The sequence below is a fragment of the Octopus sinensis genome, linkage group LG25 (assembly GCF_006345805.1).
Source record: "Octopus sinensis linkage group LG25, ASM634580v1, whole genome shotgun sequence".
Classification (NCBI taxonomy): domain Eukaryota; kingdom Metazoa; phylum Mollusca; class Cephalopoda; order Octopoda; family Octopodidae; genus Octopus; species Octopus sinensis.
The window spans coordinates 20,196,588-20,213,829 of NC_043021.1; the positions used below are offsets into that span (position 1 = coordinate 20,196,588).

At 43.8% G+C, this 17,242-nt stretch overlaps 1 protein-coding gene and 1 pseudogene across 2 annotated transcripts in view; one reads left to right on the forward strand and one right to left on the reverse strand.

The window, feature by feature from the left end:
- The window catches only part of LOC115224247 (DNA topoisomerase 3-alpha), a 70,200-nt gene extending 53,546 nt beyond the window's left edge, over positions 1 to 16,654 (reverse strand). The window contains exons 1-7 of one of the 2 annotated variants that reach the window (XM_029795050.2): positions 16,420 to 16,654; positions 13,254 to 13,387; positions 12,083 to 12,158; positions 11,186 to 11,294; positions 9,402 to 9,453; positions 5,337 to 5,428; positions 846 to 1,016 (exon numbers count right to left, since the gene is read on the reverse strand). In XM_029795050.2, the coding sequence (XP_029650910.1) occupies positions 846 to 1,016; positions 5,337 to 5,428; positions 9,402 to 9,453; positions 11,186 to 11,294; positions 12,083 to 12,158; positions 13,254 to 13,387; positions 16,420 to 16,545 (760 nt within the window). In that variant the 5' untranslated portion in view covers positions 16,546 to 16,654. Of the gene's footprint in view, positions 1 to 845; positions 1,017 to 5,336; positions 5,429 to 9,401; positions 9,454 to 11,185; positions 11,295 to 12,082; positions 12,159 to 13,253; positions 13,388 to 16,419 lie in introns of those variants that run through there. The other variant, XM_036513371.1, reaches the window with a different exon arrangement.
- Positions 14,078 to 14,196, forward strand: LOC115224582 (annotated as a pseudogene).
- Positions 16,655 to 17,242: the final 588 nt, after the last annotated feature.

A 17,242-nucleotide genomic window follows, 5' to 3' on the forward strand; every position in this document is an offset into this window, starting at 1 on the left:
TTATTAAAAATTTATACAAAACTACATTGAGGATATATGTTTAAGCTATATTGTGGAGGCACAATGGCCCAGTGGTTAGGGCAGCGGACTCGCGGTTTCGATTCCCAGACCGGGCATTGTGAGTGTTTATTGAGCGAAAACACCTAAAGCTCCACGAGGCTCCGGCAGGGGATGGTGGTGATCCCTGCTGTACTCTTTCACCACAACTTTCTCTCACTCTTACTTCCTGTTTCTGTTGTACCTGTATTTCAAGGGGCCGGCCTTGTCACTCTCTGTATCACGCTGAATATCCTCGAGAACTACGTTAAGGGTACACGTGTCTGTGGAGTGCTCAGCCACTTATACGTTAATTTTACGAGCAGGCTGTTCCGTTGATTGTATCAACCGGACCCTCGTCGTCGTAACCGACGGAGTGCTTCCCTAAGCTATATTACAAAATGTAAATGAATGTTGTAGTTTAGATTTGGATCTCATTCCCAAGCTGTTCCATTTTATAGATTCAAATATAAAAATACTCAGAAATCACCCAAAAACTCTAGACTCTGAAACACTTGTGATCCCAGGAAATTCAGACAAGAGATTATCAACTGTACTTGGGAAAGCATACTTCACTGATGAAGTCATAATGATACTTGTGGGATGACGTCAGCAGCTGGGGAGCTGACCGTTTCTTTCAGTTTCCGTCTACCAAATCCACTCACAAGGCATTGGTCGGCCCGGGTCTATAGCAAAAGACACTTGCCCAAGATGCCACGCAGTGGGACTGAACCCGGAACCATGTGGTTGGGGTTCAGTAATACATTTGTTTTTAACAACTGACAGAAGTGACTAAAATCTAGACTCACCTTTTAACTTCCAAAATGGTTCAGCAATGAAGGCTTCGACCTGCTTGTAGCGTTCAACAACAAATCCCAGGGTAGGGAACTGGCAGCTGCCATAGCTAATAAGGTGCTCGGCAAGGACTTCAGGGAAAACTTTCTGAAGTCGTAATGTCTGGAAACGAGTGAAGGCTGCACCTGGGTTTGAGGATAGAAAAACAAAATCATAATTGAGTGGCTGTGTGGTAAGTAGCTTGCTAACCAACCACATGGTTCCGGGTTCAGTCCCACTGCGTGGCATCTTGGGCAAGTGTCTTCTGCTATAGCCCCGGGCCGACCAATGCCTTGTGAGTGGATTTGGTAGACGGAAACTGAAAGAAGCCTGTCGTATATATGTATATATATGTATGTGTGTGTGTTTGTGTGTCTGTGTTTGTCCCCCTAGCATTGCTTGACAACCGATGCTGGTGTGTTTACGTCCCCGTTACTTAGCGGTTCAGCAAAAGAGACCGATAGAATAAGTACTGGGCTTACAAAAGAATAAGTCCCGGGGTCGAGTTGCTCAATTAAAGGCGGTGCTCCAGCATGGCCGCAGTCAAATGACTGAAATAAGTAAAAGAGTAAAGAGAGTAATTATCTGAGGCAGGATTTACCTGGTGGCACCAGTCGATACTGTGCTCTCCCCATACAATTATCAATACCACACCTTGCACAGATGAGGCAGCCTGTTACTTGGTAATGTCACTAGTGTCAGTGCCACCTAAAAATCATCCAGTATACACCGTAAAGGGGTTGGCATCAGGAAGGGCATCCAGCCATAGAAACTATGCCAAAGCAGACATTGGAGCTTGGTGCACTCCTTTGGCTCATTGGCCCCTGTAACCATCCAGCATGGAAAACAGATGTTAGCCCATTTGTTAACATATTTGGGCCGATGCCAGTGCCGCCCCGACTGGCTTCCGTGCAAGTAAAATGTCACGTAAAATGCACCAATCCGACCATGGCCACAGCCAGCCTCGCCTGGCACCTGTGCAGGTGGCACGTAAAAAGCACCCACTACACTCACGGAGTGGTTGGCGTTAGGAAGGGCATCCAGCTGTAAAAACATTGCCAGATAAGACTGGAGCCTGGTGCAGCCTTCTGGCTTCCCAGATCCCCGGTCGAACCGTCCAACCCACGCTAGCATGGAGAACGGACGTTAAACGATGATGATGATGATGATGATGATGATGATTTCTGTTGAGAAACTCTATCTTTATTTCAATTAATTTTAACCCTTTAGTATCCGGATTACTCTGTCAAATGTAATGTTTGTTTAATTATGGTGTTTTGAATTAACCATGCAATATCTTATAGCTTTGAGGTTTCAATGACATGATTGTTTAGTATTAGAATAACTTTGGAGGGTTGAGGAGAGACGCCAGATCTGGTCAGTTTCAACATAAAACTGTTTTGAATATTTTGGCCAGATACGACCAAAATGAAGAATTTAGTAAAATATTGGGTTGTCCGGAAAGTTTGTGCCGATTTTTAAAGGAAAGAAAAAGGTCAATAAATACTTGCCATTACATTTTTAATCAACCAAGTATGAACCATTTTGTTGCACAATGTGTCTCCATCTTTGCTTTAACTTGAAAATACCCTCTTCCCTGAACTGAGGTGGTTTCATGGCAAAGAATTCATCAAGGTATCTTTTTACATCATCCGAGGAATTGAAATTTTTACCATTAAGACTATTCTGCAGAGACCTGAATAAGTGGAAATCTGAAGGAGCAATATCTGGTGAATATGGAGGGTGGGGTAACACATCCCAGCCGAGCTGCAGCAATTTTTGTCTGGATCTCAAAGCATCAAGTGCCGAAAATGAACTTTCTTATCTTCCATTTTAAAGGGTTACAGAATTAACACAGGTTATAGGAACATAAACCTTCTTTCACGAAAAGATAGCTTAAACTGTGCTCTAAATGGAGGTGTAGTCAAATCCTATTTTATGGACTCAACTATGTCCTAAAATAAGTTGAAAGGTAAGCTACTATAAATTGGCACGAACTTTCCGGACAACCCAATATCTTTGTTAATATTCTGCTGGTGTTAGGAACATAAATTAAGACTAAGTTTTGGTGGAAGATTTTAATTCAGAACTTTTGAAAGCAAGACATTTGTACTACAGACCTGGGTTGGTCTCAGGCAGGTTGGTATCAAAAGGGTTAAACAATGATGATGGGATCAATAAGGGCCTATCCAGAACTTAGGTCTATCTGATAGCTTATACCCCTCCAAGAAAATTATCGGGTGGAGTCGGAGGCCAATAAAATATGTCCTAGTCAGCAACTGTTGAATCGATGAAACATTCCTGGTTTTGGGTAAAAGAAAATATAGGAGGATCAGTTAATTATGATTCTACTCAACATGTTCCCCCCTCAGATTCACACACTTGTAGCAGTCCTTCAGTTTTTCTAAGCCCTATAAAAGAGCTCCAACCAGGCCTTCCATGAAATCCTTAAAACCAGGAACTTTTCAGCACCCCCTTGTATCTAACCAATTATCCCCTTCCCATAAAATTCACTAGTTGTCAGTGTTAGACATCATGATCATTCAAAGTCTACCAAGGAGGACTTTGCCCTCCATTCTTTCGGTGGGGGTCAATAAAATAAATAGTCAAGCACTGTGAGCCAATGTGACACACTTGGCCTACTCCTAAAATTTCAGGCCTTATGCTTATAATCATCATCATTTAGCGTCCGCATTCCATGCTAGCATGGGTTGGACGGTTCAACTGGGGTCTGGGAGGCCAGAAGGCTACCACCAGGCCCAGTCTGATCTGGCAGTTTTTCTACGGCTGGATGCCCTTCCTAACGCCAACCACTCCGTGAGTGTAGTGGGTGCTTTTTACGTGCCAGACGAGGCTGGCAAACGGCCACGGTCGGATGGTGCTTTTTACGCGCCACCAGCACGGGGGCCAGGCGAGGCTGGCAATGGCCACGTTCGGATGGCTCGCTTACATGCCACCGGCACTGGTATCACAGCCACAATTTCCATTTATGTTGATCGATTTTGATTTTGATTCTGATTCTCACTTGCCTCAACAGGTCTTCACATGTAGAGTTTTGTGTCCCAAGAAGGAAAGGTATGCATAAGTGGACTGGCTACATCCCAGGTAGAGGCCATGGGTTATGGTCTCACTTGTCCTGCCAGGTCTTCTCACGCACAGCATACTTCCATAGGTCTCGGTCTCAAGTCATTTCCTCGGTGAGACCTAAAGTTCGAAGGTCGTGCTTCACCACCTCGTCCCAGGTTTTCCTGGGTCTACCTCTTCCACAGGTTCCCTCAACCGCTAGGGTGTGGCACTTTTTCACACAACTATCTTCATCCATTCTCGTCACATGACCATACCGAACTGGGGTTGATATAATCGACTTAATCCGTTTGTCTGTCCTTATTTGTCCTCTCTGTGTTTTAGCCCCTTGTGGGTAGTAAAGAAATAGGTATTTCATCTGTCTTCACGTTCAGAGTTCAAATTCTGCCACAGTCAACTTTGCCTTTTGAGGACCAATAAAATAAGCAGCAGTTGAGCACTGGGGTTGATGTAATCAACTTACCCCCTGGTAAGTTAATTACATGTTGGCCTTGTGCCAAAATTTGAAATCATTAAGATGACAGAGAAAATATCTACTTGCCTTAAATGGGGATTCTAGAACCAACATGGTGAAGGTCAGAGTCATATTCTAACAAATGGGGGAAAAAAAAAGTTATAGCCATTTTAACCCAGATTAACCCAGTCGAAATATTGAAAATAGTTATATAAATGGGGATAACAAACATATGGAAGCATCCAGTAAACCTCTATTGCAGTAAACAAACCAAATACAACTGTCCTAAATGAGGACAGTGGATTAAAATGGGTTAATAACATCTCTTTAAAAAATTCTAAATTATTTTAAAAATTGATTATCAGGCGCAGGAGTGGCTGTGTGGTAAGTAGCTTGCTAACCAACCACATGGTTCCGGGTTCAGTCCCACTGCGTGGCATCTTGGGCAAGTGTCTTCTGCTATAGCCTCGGGCCGACCAAAGCCTTGCGAGTGGATTTCGTAGACGGAAACTGAAAGAAGCCTGTCGTATATATATATATATATATATATATATATGTATGTGTGGGTATATGTTTGTGTGTCCGTGTTTGTCCCCCCAACATCGCTTGACAACCGATGCTGGTGTGTTTACGTCCCCGTCATTTAGCGGTTCGGCAAAAGAGACCGATAGAATAAGTACTGGGCTTACAAAGAATAAGTCCTGGGGTCGATATGCTCGACTAAAGGCGGTGCTCCAGCATGGCTGCAGTCAAATGACTGAAACAAGTAAAAGAGTAAGAGTATTATTAAAAAAAATAAGAATTTGAGGAACTACACATTCATGTTATATCTTAATGAATGCAAGAAGTTATTTTTCCAAAAAGCCCTTTCAAAATTCTACCAACTTTGCCAACCACTTTAGTTTTAAAGGCTAAAAGATTTACTAACCAATTCGAAGGTCAAGCTCCATTCTAGCATCAACAGCCATAGAAACATTTTCATCAGGAGCAGCAAGGTTCTGGCAAGCACGATTTACAGCTCTGTCAAAAAATGGAATTGTATTGAAAATTTATAGTTATCTATCAATCTGTATACATATATATACATATATATATATATATATATATATATATATATATATGGCACGTAAAAAGCACCCATCCGATCGTGACCGTCTGCCAGCCTCGTCTGGCACCTGTGCCGGTGGCACATAAAAAGCACCCACTACACTCACGGAGTGGTTGGCGTTAGGAAGGGCATCCAGCTGTAGAAACACTGCCCGATCAGACTGGGCCTGGTGCAGCCTTCTGGCTTCCCAGACCCCAGTTGAACTGTCCAACCCATGCCAGCATGGAAAGCCGACGTTAAATGATGATGATGATGATGAATATTAGGGAATATTATTCCAAACTTACAGGGGAAAATTCAATTTAGAATTATTAAATCAAATTTCACAAAATATATATATATATATATATATATATATATATATATATATATATATATATAAATTAGAAAAAACCACCTTTTATCAATTCAATAATGAAAAAATTAAATTATACCATATAGAAAAAAATTACATCCTATAGAAAAAATTAAATATAAGATAAAAACATATACCAATGATTAAGTAATGTGCAAATAATAAATAAAACACATATGTATATATATAGAGTCGTCTATATAGCAACCATATAGCTCTAGGGTAGGTCAGGAGAATTGTGAGAATATTTGGGCGTGTGTGTGTGTTTGTATATATATGAAAAAAGCACCCAGCTGGTCCATGCAAAAAGCACCTATGCTGGTGCCACATAAAAATCATCCAACACACTCTGTAGAGTGGTTGGCATTAGGAAGAGTATCCAGTCATAGAAACTAGAGGAAATCAGGCTGGAAGCTGGTACAGCTTGCCAGCTTTGATGAAACTGTCCAACCCATGTCAGCATGGAAAACAGACATTAAATGATGATGATGCCTGTATGTGTGTGTGTATGCATGCATGCATGTACATGTAAATATATTGAGTTGGTCAAAAAGTCCATTTGGATTTTTGCTGACATTAAACTTCAAGCACTCCAATAAGTAGCTAATTTCAGCCTGTCCCTTGCATATGTGTTTTAAGCTTAAAACACTGAATGGACTTTTTGGCCAACCCACTATGTATGTGTACGTGTGTGTGTGTGTGTGTGTGTGTGTGTGTGTATTCTTTTATTTGGCTCAGCCATGCAGCTGCAGTCATGGAGCACCACCATGGATACACACACAAATATATCCAGCTGTTGAAGGTGGACATCCACTACATCACTCTCAAGACCTGCAAATCACAGACACAGTTCTTTCGTCCCCAATTTCAAAGTCTCACCCTTTGTTATTATGGTCATCTTTAGTGCAGTGAACTGACAGAATTGACAGCATACCAGTCAAAATGCTTAGCAGCATTCTGTCTGTCCTTACATTCTGATTTCAAATGCAGCTGGGGTCAACTTTGCCTTTCTTCTTTTTGGGGTTGATGAAACAAGTACCAGTTGAGTACTGGGGTCAATGTAATCAACTCATCCACTCCCCAGAACTTGCTGGGCTTGTGCCAAAACTTAAAACCAATACGATAATTATTCTCAGAGGCAAAAGTGGCAGAGTTTCTTTGGAGCAGTGGGCCTCATGGAGGCAAAGTGGCCGAATCCTTTTTAAGTGTTAGGCCTCATGGAGGCAAAGTGGCCGAGTCCCTTTCAAGTGTTAGGCCTCATGGAGGCAAAGTGGCCGAGTCCCTTTCGAGTGTTAGGCCTCATAGAGGCAAAGTGGCTGAGTCCCTCTCGAGTGTTAGGCCTCATGGAGGCAAAGTGGCTGAGTCCCTCCTGAGTGTTAGGCCTCATGGAGGCAAAGTGGCTGAGTCCCTCTCGAGTGTTAGGCCTCATGGAGGCAAAGTGGCTGAGTCCCTTTTGAGTGTTAGGCCTCATGGAGGCAAAGTGGCTGAGTCCCTCTCGAGTGTTAGGCCTCATGGAGGCAAAGTGGCTGAGTCCCTCTCGAGTGTTAGGCCTCATGGAGGCAAAGTGGCTCGGTCCCTTTTGAGTGTTAGTCCTCATGGAGGCAAAGTGGCCGAGTCCCTTTCGAGTGTTAGGCCTCATAGAGGCAAAGTGGCTGAGTCCCTCTCGAGTGTTAGGCCTCATGGAGGCAAAGTGGCTGAGTCCCTCTTGAGTGTTAGGCCTCATGGAGGCAAAGTGGCTGAGTCCCTCTCGAGTGTTAGGCCTCATGGAGGCAAAGTGGCTGAGTCCCTTTTGAGTGTTAGGCCTCATGGAGGCAAAGTGGCTGAGTCCCTCTCGAGTGTTAGGCCTCATGGAGGCAAAGTGGCTGAGTCCCTCTCGAGTGTTAGGCCTCATGGAGGCAAAGTGGCTGAGTCCCTTTTGAGTGTTAGGCCTCATGGAGGCAAAGTGGCTGAGTCCCTCTCGAGTGTTAGGCCTCATGGAGGCAAAGTGGCCGAGTCCCTTTCGAGAGTTAGGCCTCATGGAGGCAAAGTGGCCGAGTCCCTTTCAAGTGTTAGGCCTCATGGAGGCAAAGTGGCCGAGTCCCTTTCGAGTGTTAGGCCTCATAGAGGCAAAGTGGCTGAGTCCCTCTCGAGTGTTAGGCCTCATGGAGGCAAAGTGGCTGAGTCCCTCTCGAGTGTTAGGCCTCATGGAGGCAAAGTGGCTCAGTCCCTCTCGAGTGTTAGGCCTCATGGAAGCAAAGTGGCTGAGTCCCTCTCGAGTGTTAGGCCTCATGGAGGCAAAGTGGCCGAGTCCCTTTCGAGAGTTAGGCCTCATGGAGGCAAAGTGGCCGAGTCCCTCTCAAGTGTTAGGCCTCATGGAGGCAAAGTGGCCGAGTCCCTTTCGAGTGTTAGGTCTCATAGAGGCAAAGTGGCTGAGTCCCTCTCGAGTGTTAGGCCTCATGGAGGCAAAGTGGCTGAGTCCCTCTCGAGTGTTAGGCCTCATGGAGGCAAAGTGGCTGAGTCCCTCTCGAGTGTTAGGCCTCATAGAGGCAAAGTGGCTGAGTCCCTCTCGAGTGTTAGGCCTCATGGAGGCAAAGAGGCTGAGTCCCTCTTGAGTGTTAGGCCTCATGGAGGCAAAGTGGCTGAGTCCCTCTCGAGTGTTAGGCCTCATGGAGGCAAAGTGGCTGAGTCCCTTTTGAGTGTTAGGCCTCATGGAGGCAAAGTGGCTGAGTCCCTCTCGAGTGTTAGGCCTCATGGAGGCAAAGTGGCTGAGTCCCTCTCGAGTGTTAGGCCTCATGGAGGCAAAGTGGCTGAGTCCCTCTCAAGTGTTAGGCCTCATGGAGGCAAAGTAGCTGAGTCCCTCTCGAGTGTTAGGCCTCATGGAGGCAAAGTGGCTGAGTCCCTTTTGAGTGTTAGGCCTCATGGAGGCAAAGTGGCTCAGTCCTTCTCGAGTGTTAGGCCTCATGGAGGCAAAGTGGCCGAGTCCCTTTCGAGTGTTAGGCCTCATGGAGGCAAAGTGGCTGAGTCCCTTTCGAGTGTTAGGCCTCCTGGAGGCAAAGTGGCTGAGTCCCTCTCGAGTGTTAGGCCTCATGGAGGCAAAGTGGCTGAGTCCCTCTAGTGTGTTAGGCCTCATGGAGGCAAAGTGGCTGAGTCCCTCTAGAGTGTTAGGCCTCATGGAGGCAAAGTGGCTCAGTCCCTTTTAAGTGTTGGGCTTCACAGAGGCAATGAACGAGACCTTTGGCATTAGGTCGTGCTTGAGAAGACTCATCAAGCAGAGTAAAATTGCAATCGTGGCAAATACCGGTGTCATGCAAATGGCACCCATGCCAGTGGCACATAAAAGCACACATTACACTCTCAGAGTGGTTGGCATTAGGAAGAGCATCAAGCTGTAGAAAACCATGCCAAATCAGTCTGGAGTTTTGTGCAGCCCTTCAGCTTACCAGCCCTGGTCAAAGTGTCCAACCCATGCCAGCATGGACAACAGGCGCTAAATGATGATGATAATAAAAGAGACAGAAATGAGGAAATACAAGTTAGATTTGTGTACTTACTGTGGGGTTATTTCTGAAAACCTTGCCCGGTAGATGTTTATGTTAGGTTTCACTGTTAAAACAAAAGACATAAAAAGCATTTGACAATGTTGCAGAGGAGATAACGTAAATGTAAACGTCGCCCTTTTCAAGCCTTGCCAGGCTCATGGGCCCGGTTTCTGTGGCGTATGTGTTCCCCACAGCAGGACGGGATGCCAGTCCATCGCAGTGTTACTCTCAAGAAACAGGAAGAGAGAATGAGAGAAAGTTGTGGCAAAAGAGTACAACAGGGATCGCCACTACTCCCTGCCGAAGCCTCGTGGTGCTTTTAGGTGTTTTCGCTCAATAAACACACACAACGCCTGGTCTGGGAATTGGAACTGCGATCCTCCGACCGCGAGTTCGCTGCCCTAACCACAGGGCCATAGCGCCTCCACGCAGAGGAGATAACTCTGTTAGAAAATATTTCAGCAACTTTGAAGATCATTAAGATGAAATTTTAAATTTTAAAGGGATAATGAATTAACTGCTGAGACTTAACTGCAAATGATGTAGCTGCTTGGTTAAGACACTTGATTTTCAACCATATCAAGGTTCACCTATCGCGGTTTATTATTTTAGCTTACGTCGATTCCTCTGTTGTGTTGTTGTGCATTTATAATAAAATAAATTCTTTTATTTGTTTCAGTCAATTGACTGCAGCCATGCTGGAGCACTGCCTTTAGTCGAACAACTCAACCCCAGGACTTATTCTTTATAAGCCTAGTACTTATTCTATCAGTCTCTTTTGCCGAACCACTAAATTACGGGGACATAAACACCAATGTCGGTTGTCAAGCAATGGTGACAGAACAAACACAGACACACGCAAACATATATACAAGAGGCTTCTTTCAGTTTCCATCTACCAAATCCACTCACAAGGCTTTGGTCGGCCCGTGGCTATCATAGAAGACACTTCCCAAGGTGCCATGCATGTGGTTGGTATGCAAGCTACTTACCACATAAAATATATACAAATTACAAAAATAATTTTTAAAAATATACAGTACAGTACTGTTTCTACTTTTGCGAATTTGCAGGGGGTTTTGGAACATAACACCTGCGATAGTCAAGGGATTAATATAGTGTTAAGGCACTAGGATATTTTGTTACTTTTCTTAACATGAAACCAATGGTAGCTTTAATTCACAAATAAAGAAATTATATCCACCAATGCCGTCTGCCAGCCTCGTCTGGCACCTGTGTCGGTGGCACATAAAAAACACCATCCAAGCGTGGCCGTTTGCCAGCCTTGTCTGGCACCTGTGTCGGTGGCACATAAAATCACCCACTACACTCTCGGAGTGGTTGGCGTTAGGAAGGGCATCCAGCTGTAGAAACACTGCCAGATCTGACTGGCCTGGTGCAGCCTTCGGGCTCCCCAGGCCCCAGTTGAACCGTCCAACCCATGCTAGCATGGAAAGCGGACGTTAAACGATGATGATGATGATGAATGCAGTGTTGAGCACTCATTTTCATCATTTGACATTTATGTGTGTGTGTATACTCTTTACTCTTTTACTTGTTTCAGTCATTTGACTGCAGCCATGCTGGAGCACCACCTTTAGCAGAGCAAATCGACCCCAGGACTTATTCTTTGTAAGCCTAGTACTTATTCTATCGGTCTCTTTTGATATGTCCAGTTTGAACCTAAAACAAGTAAAATATCTGGGCCAGATATGGCCAGTTTAAATGTTAAGTTTGCTCCTTGCGAGAGAAAAAAAAAAAAGAAAACTGTTTTAAAATAGTAATTAAAAATTTACCTGCCTGACAGACTTGAATAATTTCAAAGCCTATGTTTTCACCTTCTCGATCACAATCAGTCCAGATAATCAATACCTGAGATTTACGTATCTCTTCTTCCAGGGTTTTCTAGGAGAATGGGGAAAAAAAATAAAGAATTGTAGAGCAATAAGAATTAAGTTTTAAATTAACAGAATAAATAGTGATCGTGGCCGTTGCCAGCCTCGCCTGGCCCCTGTGCCGGTGGCATATAAAAAGCACCATCCGACCGTGGTCGTTGCCAGCCTCGCCTGGCCCCCGTGCCGGTGGCATGTAAAAAGCACCAACCGATCATGGCCGTTTGCCAGCCTCGCCTGGCCCCCATGCCGGTGGCATGTAAAAAGCACCATCCGATCGTGGCCGTTTGCCAGCCTTGCCTGGCCCCCATGCCAGTGGCATGTAAAAAGCACCATCCGATCGTGGCCATTTGCCAGCCTCGCCTGGCCCCCATGCCAGTGGCACGTAAAAAGCACCATCCGACCATGGTCGTTTGCCAGCCCCGTCTGGCACGTAAAAAGCACCCACTACACTCACGGAGTGGTTGGCGTTAGGAAGGGCATCCAGCCGTAGAAACATTGCCAGATCAGACTGGGCCTGGTGCAGCCTTCTGGCTTCCCAGACCCCAGCTGAATCGTCCAACCTATGCTATATATATATATATATATATATATATATATATAAATTATGTTTGAAGAATAAGGAAGACATGTCACAACTGGATTATAAGCAGGACGGCTTATTCATGTAGAACCTAGGGTTAAACAACATCATGTACCCTGCCACCCAACCAAGATTCAAACTTTGTGGGCGTGGAGAGTTGAGTAAAGAATCAGTAATAATAGAAGAGGTTTTTTGTGTAAGGAAATATCAAAACATACCTTTATATTGAGAAAATCTGGAGGACAGTACTTCTGAATTGTGGCCTCAAATAAACTGACAGGGTTACACATAGTCCTGAAATAAACAACAACAATGACATCATCATCATCATCATCGTCATGATTACCATCATCACCACCACCATCACATCACAATCATCATCATCTTTACCTTCCTCCTCACCGCTGTCACTGCCACCACCACAAAACGGGTAATACAGTTTAGCATGTCACATGGGTGAGACAGAATTTGCTGAGGCAGATTTTCTACATCCAGATGCTCTTCCTGTGTCCCATCTTCACCTGTTTCCAAGCTTACAACTATCACACGATGTCAAAATAAGGAGACACAAACACAAACATATATGCAATGGGCTTCTTTCAGTTTCCGTCTACCAAATCCACTCACAAGGCTTTGGTCGGCCCGGGGCTATAGTAGAAGACACTTGCCCAAGGTGCCACACAGTGGGACTGAACCCGGAACCATGTGGTTTGGCAGTCATTAGCATGGCAAGCAAAATGCTTAGTGGTGAGCTGGCAGAATCGTTAGCACCCCGGGCGAAATACTAAGCGGTATTTCGTCTCTCTTTACGTTCTGAGTTCAAATTCCGCCGAAGTCGACTTTGCCTTTCATCCTTTCGGGGTCGATTAAATAAGTACCAGTTACGCACTGGGGTCGATATAATCGGCTTAATACCTATGTCTGTCCTTGTTTGTCTCCTCTATGTTTAGCCCCTTGTGGGTAATAAAGAAATAGGTATTTCATCCGTCTTTACATTTTGAGTTCCAATTCCACTGACTTAGCCTTTCACCCTTTTGGGGGTCAATAAAATGAGTACCAGTTGAGCACAGGAGTTGGGGATCAATCTAATCGACTTATCTCCTGTTCAAACTCACTGAGCTTGTGCCAAAATTTGAAACCAATAAATGGGTTGATCTCAAAAGTGTTATGCAAGCTCTTGCTCTGAATAATACTTGCTAGAGGATTAAAGTAGGGCATGTAAGGGGAAGGGCTCATGCAAGAAAAAAGGGGACAATGACATACAGGAAAAGGGTAATAGGGATGAATTTATAGAAGCAAGAGAGACTAGAGGCATGCAATAGAAAAAAAAAATCTGTCACGCCAGTGCATAAAATGGTAATGATCGAAGGAATGGAATTGTCAACTTACCATTTTTTATACAAACCAGTAAATTCCATGCCTAAAAGATGACCTGACACCGAGGTCATGCTCATTATGCAATTCTTGTTGAAAAGATGGTACTCAAATTCATAAATTTTGTTGTACACAGAACGTCCTTCTCTCTAAAATAATAAATAAAGAAATTGAAATAATTACTGCATTTTCTAGCATACAAGATGACATAGTATATAATGTAAACATTCAATCTTCATTACTATCTTTCCATATCCTGATGCATTTCACATGAGATTTTTGGTCCTCCAAAGTTATCTCTAGGTCTATAGGTTGACCTACCTTTAAATTTTGGCAGTAAATTTGGCTCTAAAACATTTGACATCATCATCATCATCACCATCATTTAACGTCCGCTTTCCATGCTGGCATGGGTTGGACGGTTCAACTGGGGGTCTGGGAAGCCAGAAGGCTGCACCAGGCCCAGTCTGATCTGGCAATGTTTCTACAGCTGGATGCCCTTCCTAACCCCTTCCTAAGTTTAAAATTTTTTAGTTGCCTAGAAATTATGTTAAAAACTGCCGTTCAAACCAAAATGATCCGGAACATTAAACAATGTTGCCTTAATACACCTTCGATATTGGTATATGATGTCATTCACCCACACAACCCTCCCTCATGAAGCAAGACATAGAGGCTGGGCTAAAAAAAAAGAGGGTGAAAGACGTTTCCTCATACAGACAGTCTAGACCAATATCAAAGGGATGCTTGTAGGAATACCCTTTGCTGACACAACATATAATTGAGGGAGTGTGATTTCTTTTTTTTTTTATGGCTCATTTTTTTTTTCTCACCGTCTTCTTTTTCACAAAATCACGTTGAAAGCACCGGTTCTCGTCTGATCACCGAAGTTAAGCAACATCGAGCCTAGTTAGTACTTAGATGGGTGACCGCTTGGGAAACCTAGGTGCAGTAAGCATTCCATTCCTTAGTTGTGATACCAATGCCAGCGCCGCCTCGACTGGCTTCCATGCCGGTGGCAAATAAAAAGCACCATCCGAATGTGGCCGATGCCAGTGCCGCTTCGACTGGCTTCTGTGCCGGTGGCACATAAAAAGCACCATCCAAACGTGGCCGATTCCAGCACCGCCATGACTGGCTTCCATGCTGGTGGCGCGTTAAAAGCACCAACCGATCGTGGCCGATGCCAGACTCTCCTGGCACCTATGAAGGAGGCACGTAAAAGGCACCCACTACACTCGCGGTGTGGTTGGCATTAGGAAGGGCATCCAGCTGTAGAAACACTGCCAGATCAGATTGGAGCCAAACACTGCCAGATCAGACTGGAGCCTGGTGCAGCCCCTGGCTTCCCAGACCCCGGTCGAACCGTCCAGCCCGTGCTAGCATGGAGAACGGACGTTAAACGATGATGATTACATATTTTCTTTAACCCTCAAAGGATTTTCTGTGACTGAGATTGACAAGACCCCCTTCAAAGTAAGACAAACTAAAGGTGGCGGGGGGACTATTCGGAAACTACGCTAACACACTAGGTGAATTCTAATGTAAACTGAAAAACCACAAATTGAAGGCGACTAAAATCGGGCCCCAACAGTTATTCCATCGATCATAAAGGGTGAAACCCGAAGTGGATTTCAGCGAGATTTTAGTTGAGGCAAGGGAGCCTCACTAAACATTGCACATCATTTGTTCCGATTTTGCATTTTACAACCCTAACAAGCAAAATGAGAGCATTTATTTTTGTCATTTGTTGACAGTGAGTCAAGGAGAGAGACTATACAATGAAGGGTATTCGACATGCCAAAAATATTAGCCAATTTTCCCTCAGGATAATTACAGTTGGCATACTTTTAACCATAGGCGTAGGAGTGGCTGTGTGGTAAGTAGCTTGCTTACCAACCACATAGTTCCAGGTTCAGTCCCACTGCATGGAACCTTGGGCAAGTGTCTTCTACTATAGCCTTGGGTCAACTAAAGCCTTGTGAGTAGATCTGGTAGACGGAAACTGAAAGAAGCCCGTCGTATATATGTATATGTATATATATATATATATGTGTGTGTGTGTGTGTGTGTGTGTGTGTGTGTGTGTGTGTTTGTCCCCCCAATATCATTTGACAACCGATGCTGGTGTGTTTACGTCCCCGTAACTTAGCGGTTCGACAAAAGAGACCGATAGAATAAGTACTGGGCTTACAAAGAATAAGTCCTGGGGTCGATTTGCTCGACTAAATGCGGTGCTCCAGCATGGCCACAGTCAAATGACTGAAACGAGTAAAAGAGTATATGTCGATCAGAGCTGACCATGTGTAGTTACGCAATGACAACTAAACATCTACAAGCCATTAGAAGAAAGCCTTTACATAATCGATCTGTTAGACATGGCAGCCAAATCTCACTTCAATCACATCAACCGTTTTGGAAAAGAGCAAGTTAGACAATGTAATTTTGGGTTGCCTGCACAGATGAAACAGATGCGATAATCACGAGTGGAATCGGTCATTTTAGCATCATTATGAGTCCTAATCTACCTGACCCGTGAGCCCCTCTCCCTCGGGCAACAGCCTAGTGTGCTCATACCCCAAGACGGCACTAGCCGGAATACCTATTTCTTTATTGCCCACAAGGGAATAAATATAGAAGGGACAAACAAAGACAGACAAACGGATTAAGTCGATTACATCGACCCCAGTGGTACTTAATTTATTGATCCCGAAAGGATGAAAGGTAAAGTCGTGCTAACGATTCTGCCAGCTCACCGCCTTAATACCTATTTCTTTACTACCCAGAAGGGGCCAAACACAGAGAGGACAAACAAGGACAGACAAACGGATTAAGTCGATTACATCGACCCCTGTGCATAACTGGTACTTATTTAATCGACCCCGAAAGGATGAAAGGCAAAGTCAACCTCGACGGAATTTGAACTGAGAACACAGCGGCAGACGAAATACTGCTAAGCATTTCGCCCGGCGTGCTAACGATTCTGCCAGCTCGAATCGAAGATGACGACTAGGGTTGATCTGATCTGTCACAAATAATAACACATGAACCGTAGATTTTCCGATCTAGGCATAAAAAAGATCGTGAATGCAACCCTTCCTCGCCCAACTAAGCCATAGTTTAAAAAAGATAGATGTACATCATCGCTGATCTCAGGTGGAATCGAACTACTTTCACTTACCCGTCGAAAGTTGCCTCTCGACAACACTTCTGCCAAGGATTTAGCTGCATCGTTCTTTTCAGCGACATTTAATATTCTTGTCATTGTTGAAACTGCGTTACGTAAACTGGCAGATAGATTTACCATTTTCTTCGAGTCATCATTTTTTGAGGTTTATTCCCTTTTTTGTGTGTTTTCCTTCCAAAATCTTAATTTCTTGACACCTTTGGCGCCATTTTGGCAATTTACGCAAAGCTAGTCTCAGGACGACGTACGTAAAAAGAATATTCTGTTATCACTTGATAAAATTAAGTGATAAATTCAATCATATTGTCTCGGCTAAGAATAATAATAATTCTTATTTAATGTCTTGAATGATCTAGGTTTGTGTTTTTCTTTCTTTCTTTTGCAAGAATGTTTACGAAAACTTCGTCAAATGTTATTTTAGTAAATTTTAGTTTTATTAGTAAACACACCTGTTCATTCATTCCTTGTAACTCCGGCCGTCTGTAATTTAATTATGGCAAATTTATATTTTAAAGGTGTAAAATCTTATGTATCGCCTTTCAGGTTTTCGTTGTAGGGTTTTGTTTTGTGCGAACCTAGTCAGATGTGCCATTTTTCCACTTTGTTTCTCATAACTTTTAGAAAAATGGATATTTTTTCTTTTTTTTTGTTTCAGTCATTAGACTACAGCCACGCTGGACAGCACATTGAAGAATTTTTTTATCGAATGAATCAACCCCAGTACTTTTTTTAAGGCTGGTACTTATTTTATCGGTTTCTTTTGTTGAGCCGCCAAGTTACTGGGACGTAAACACACCAGAACCAGTTTTCATTCGGT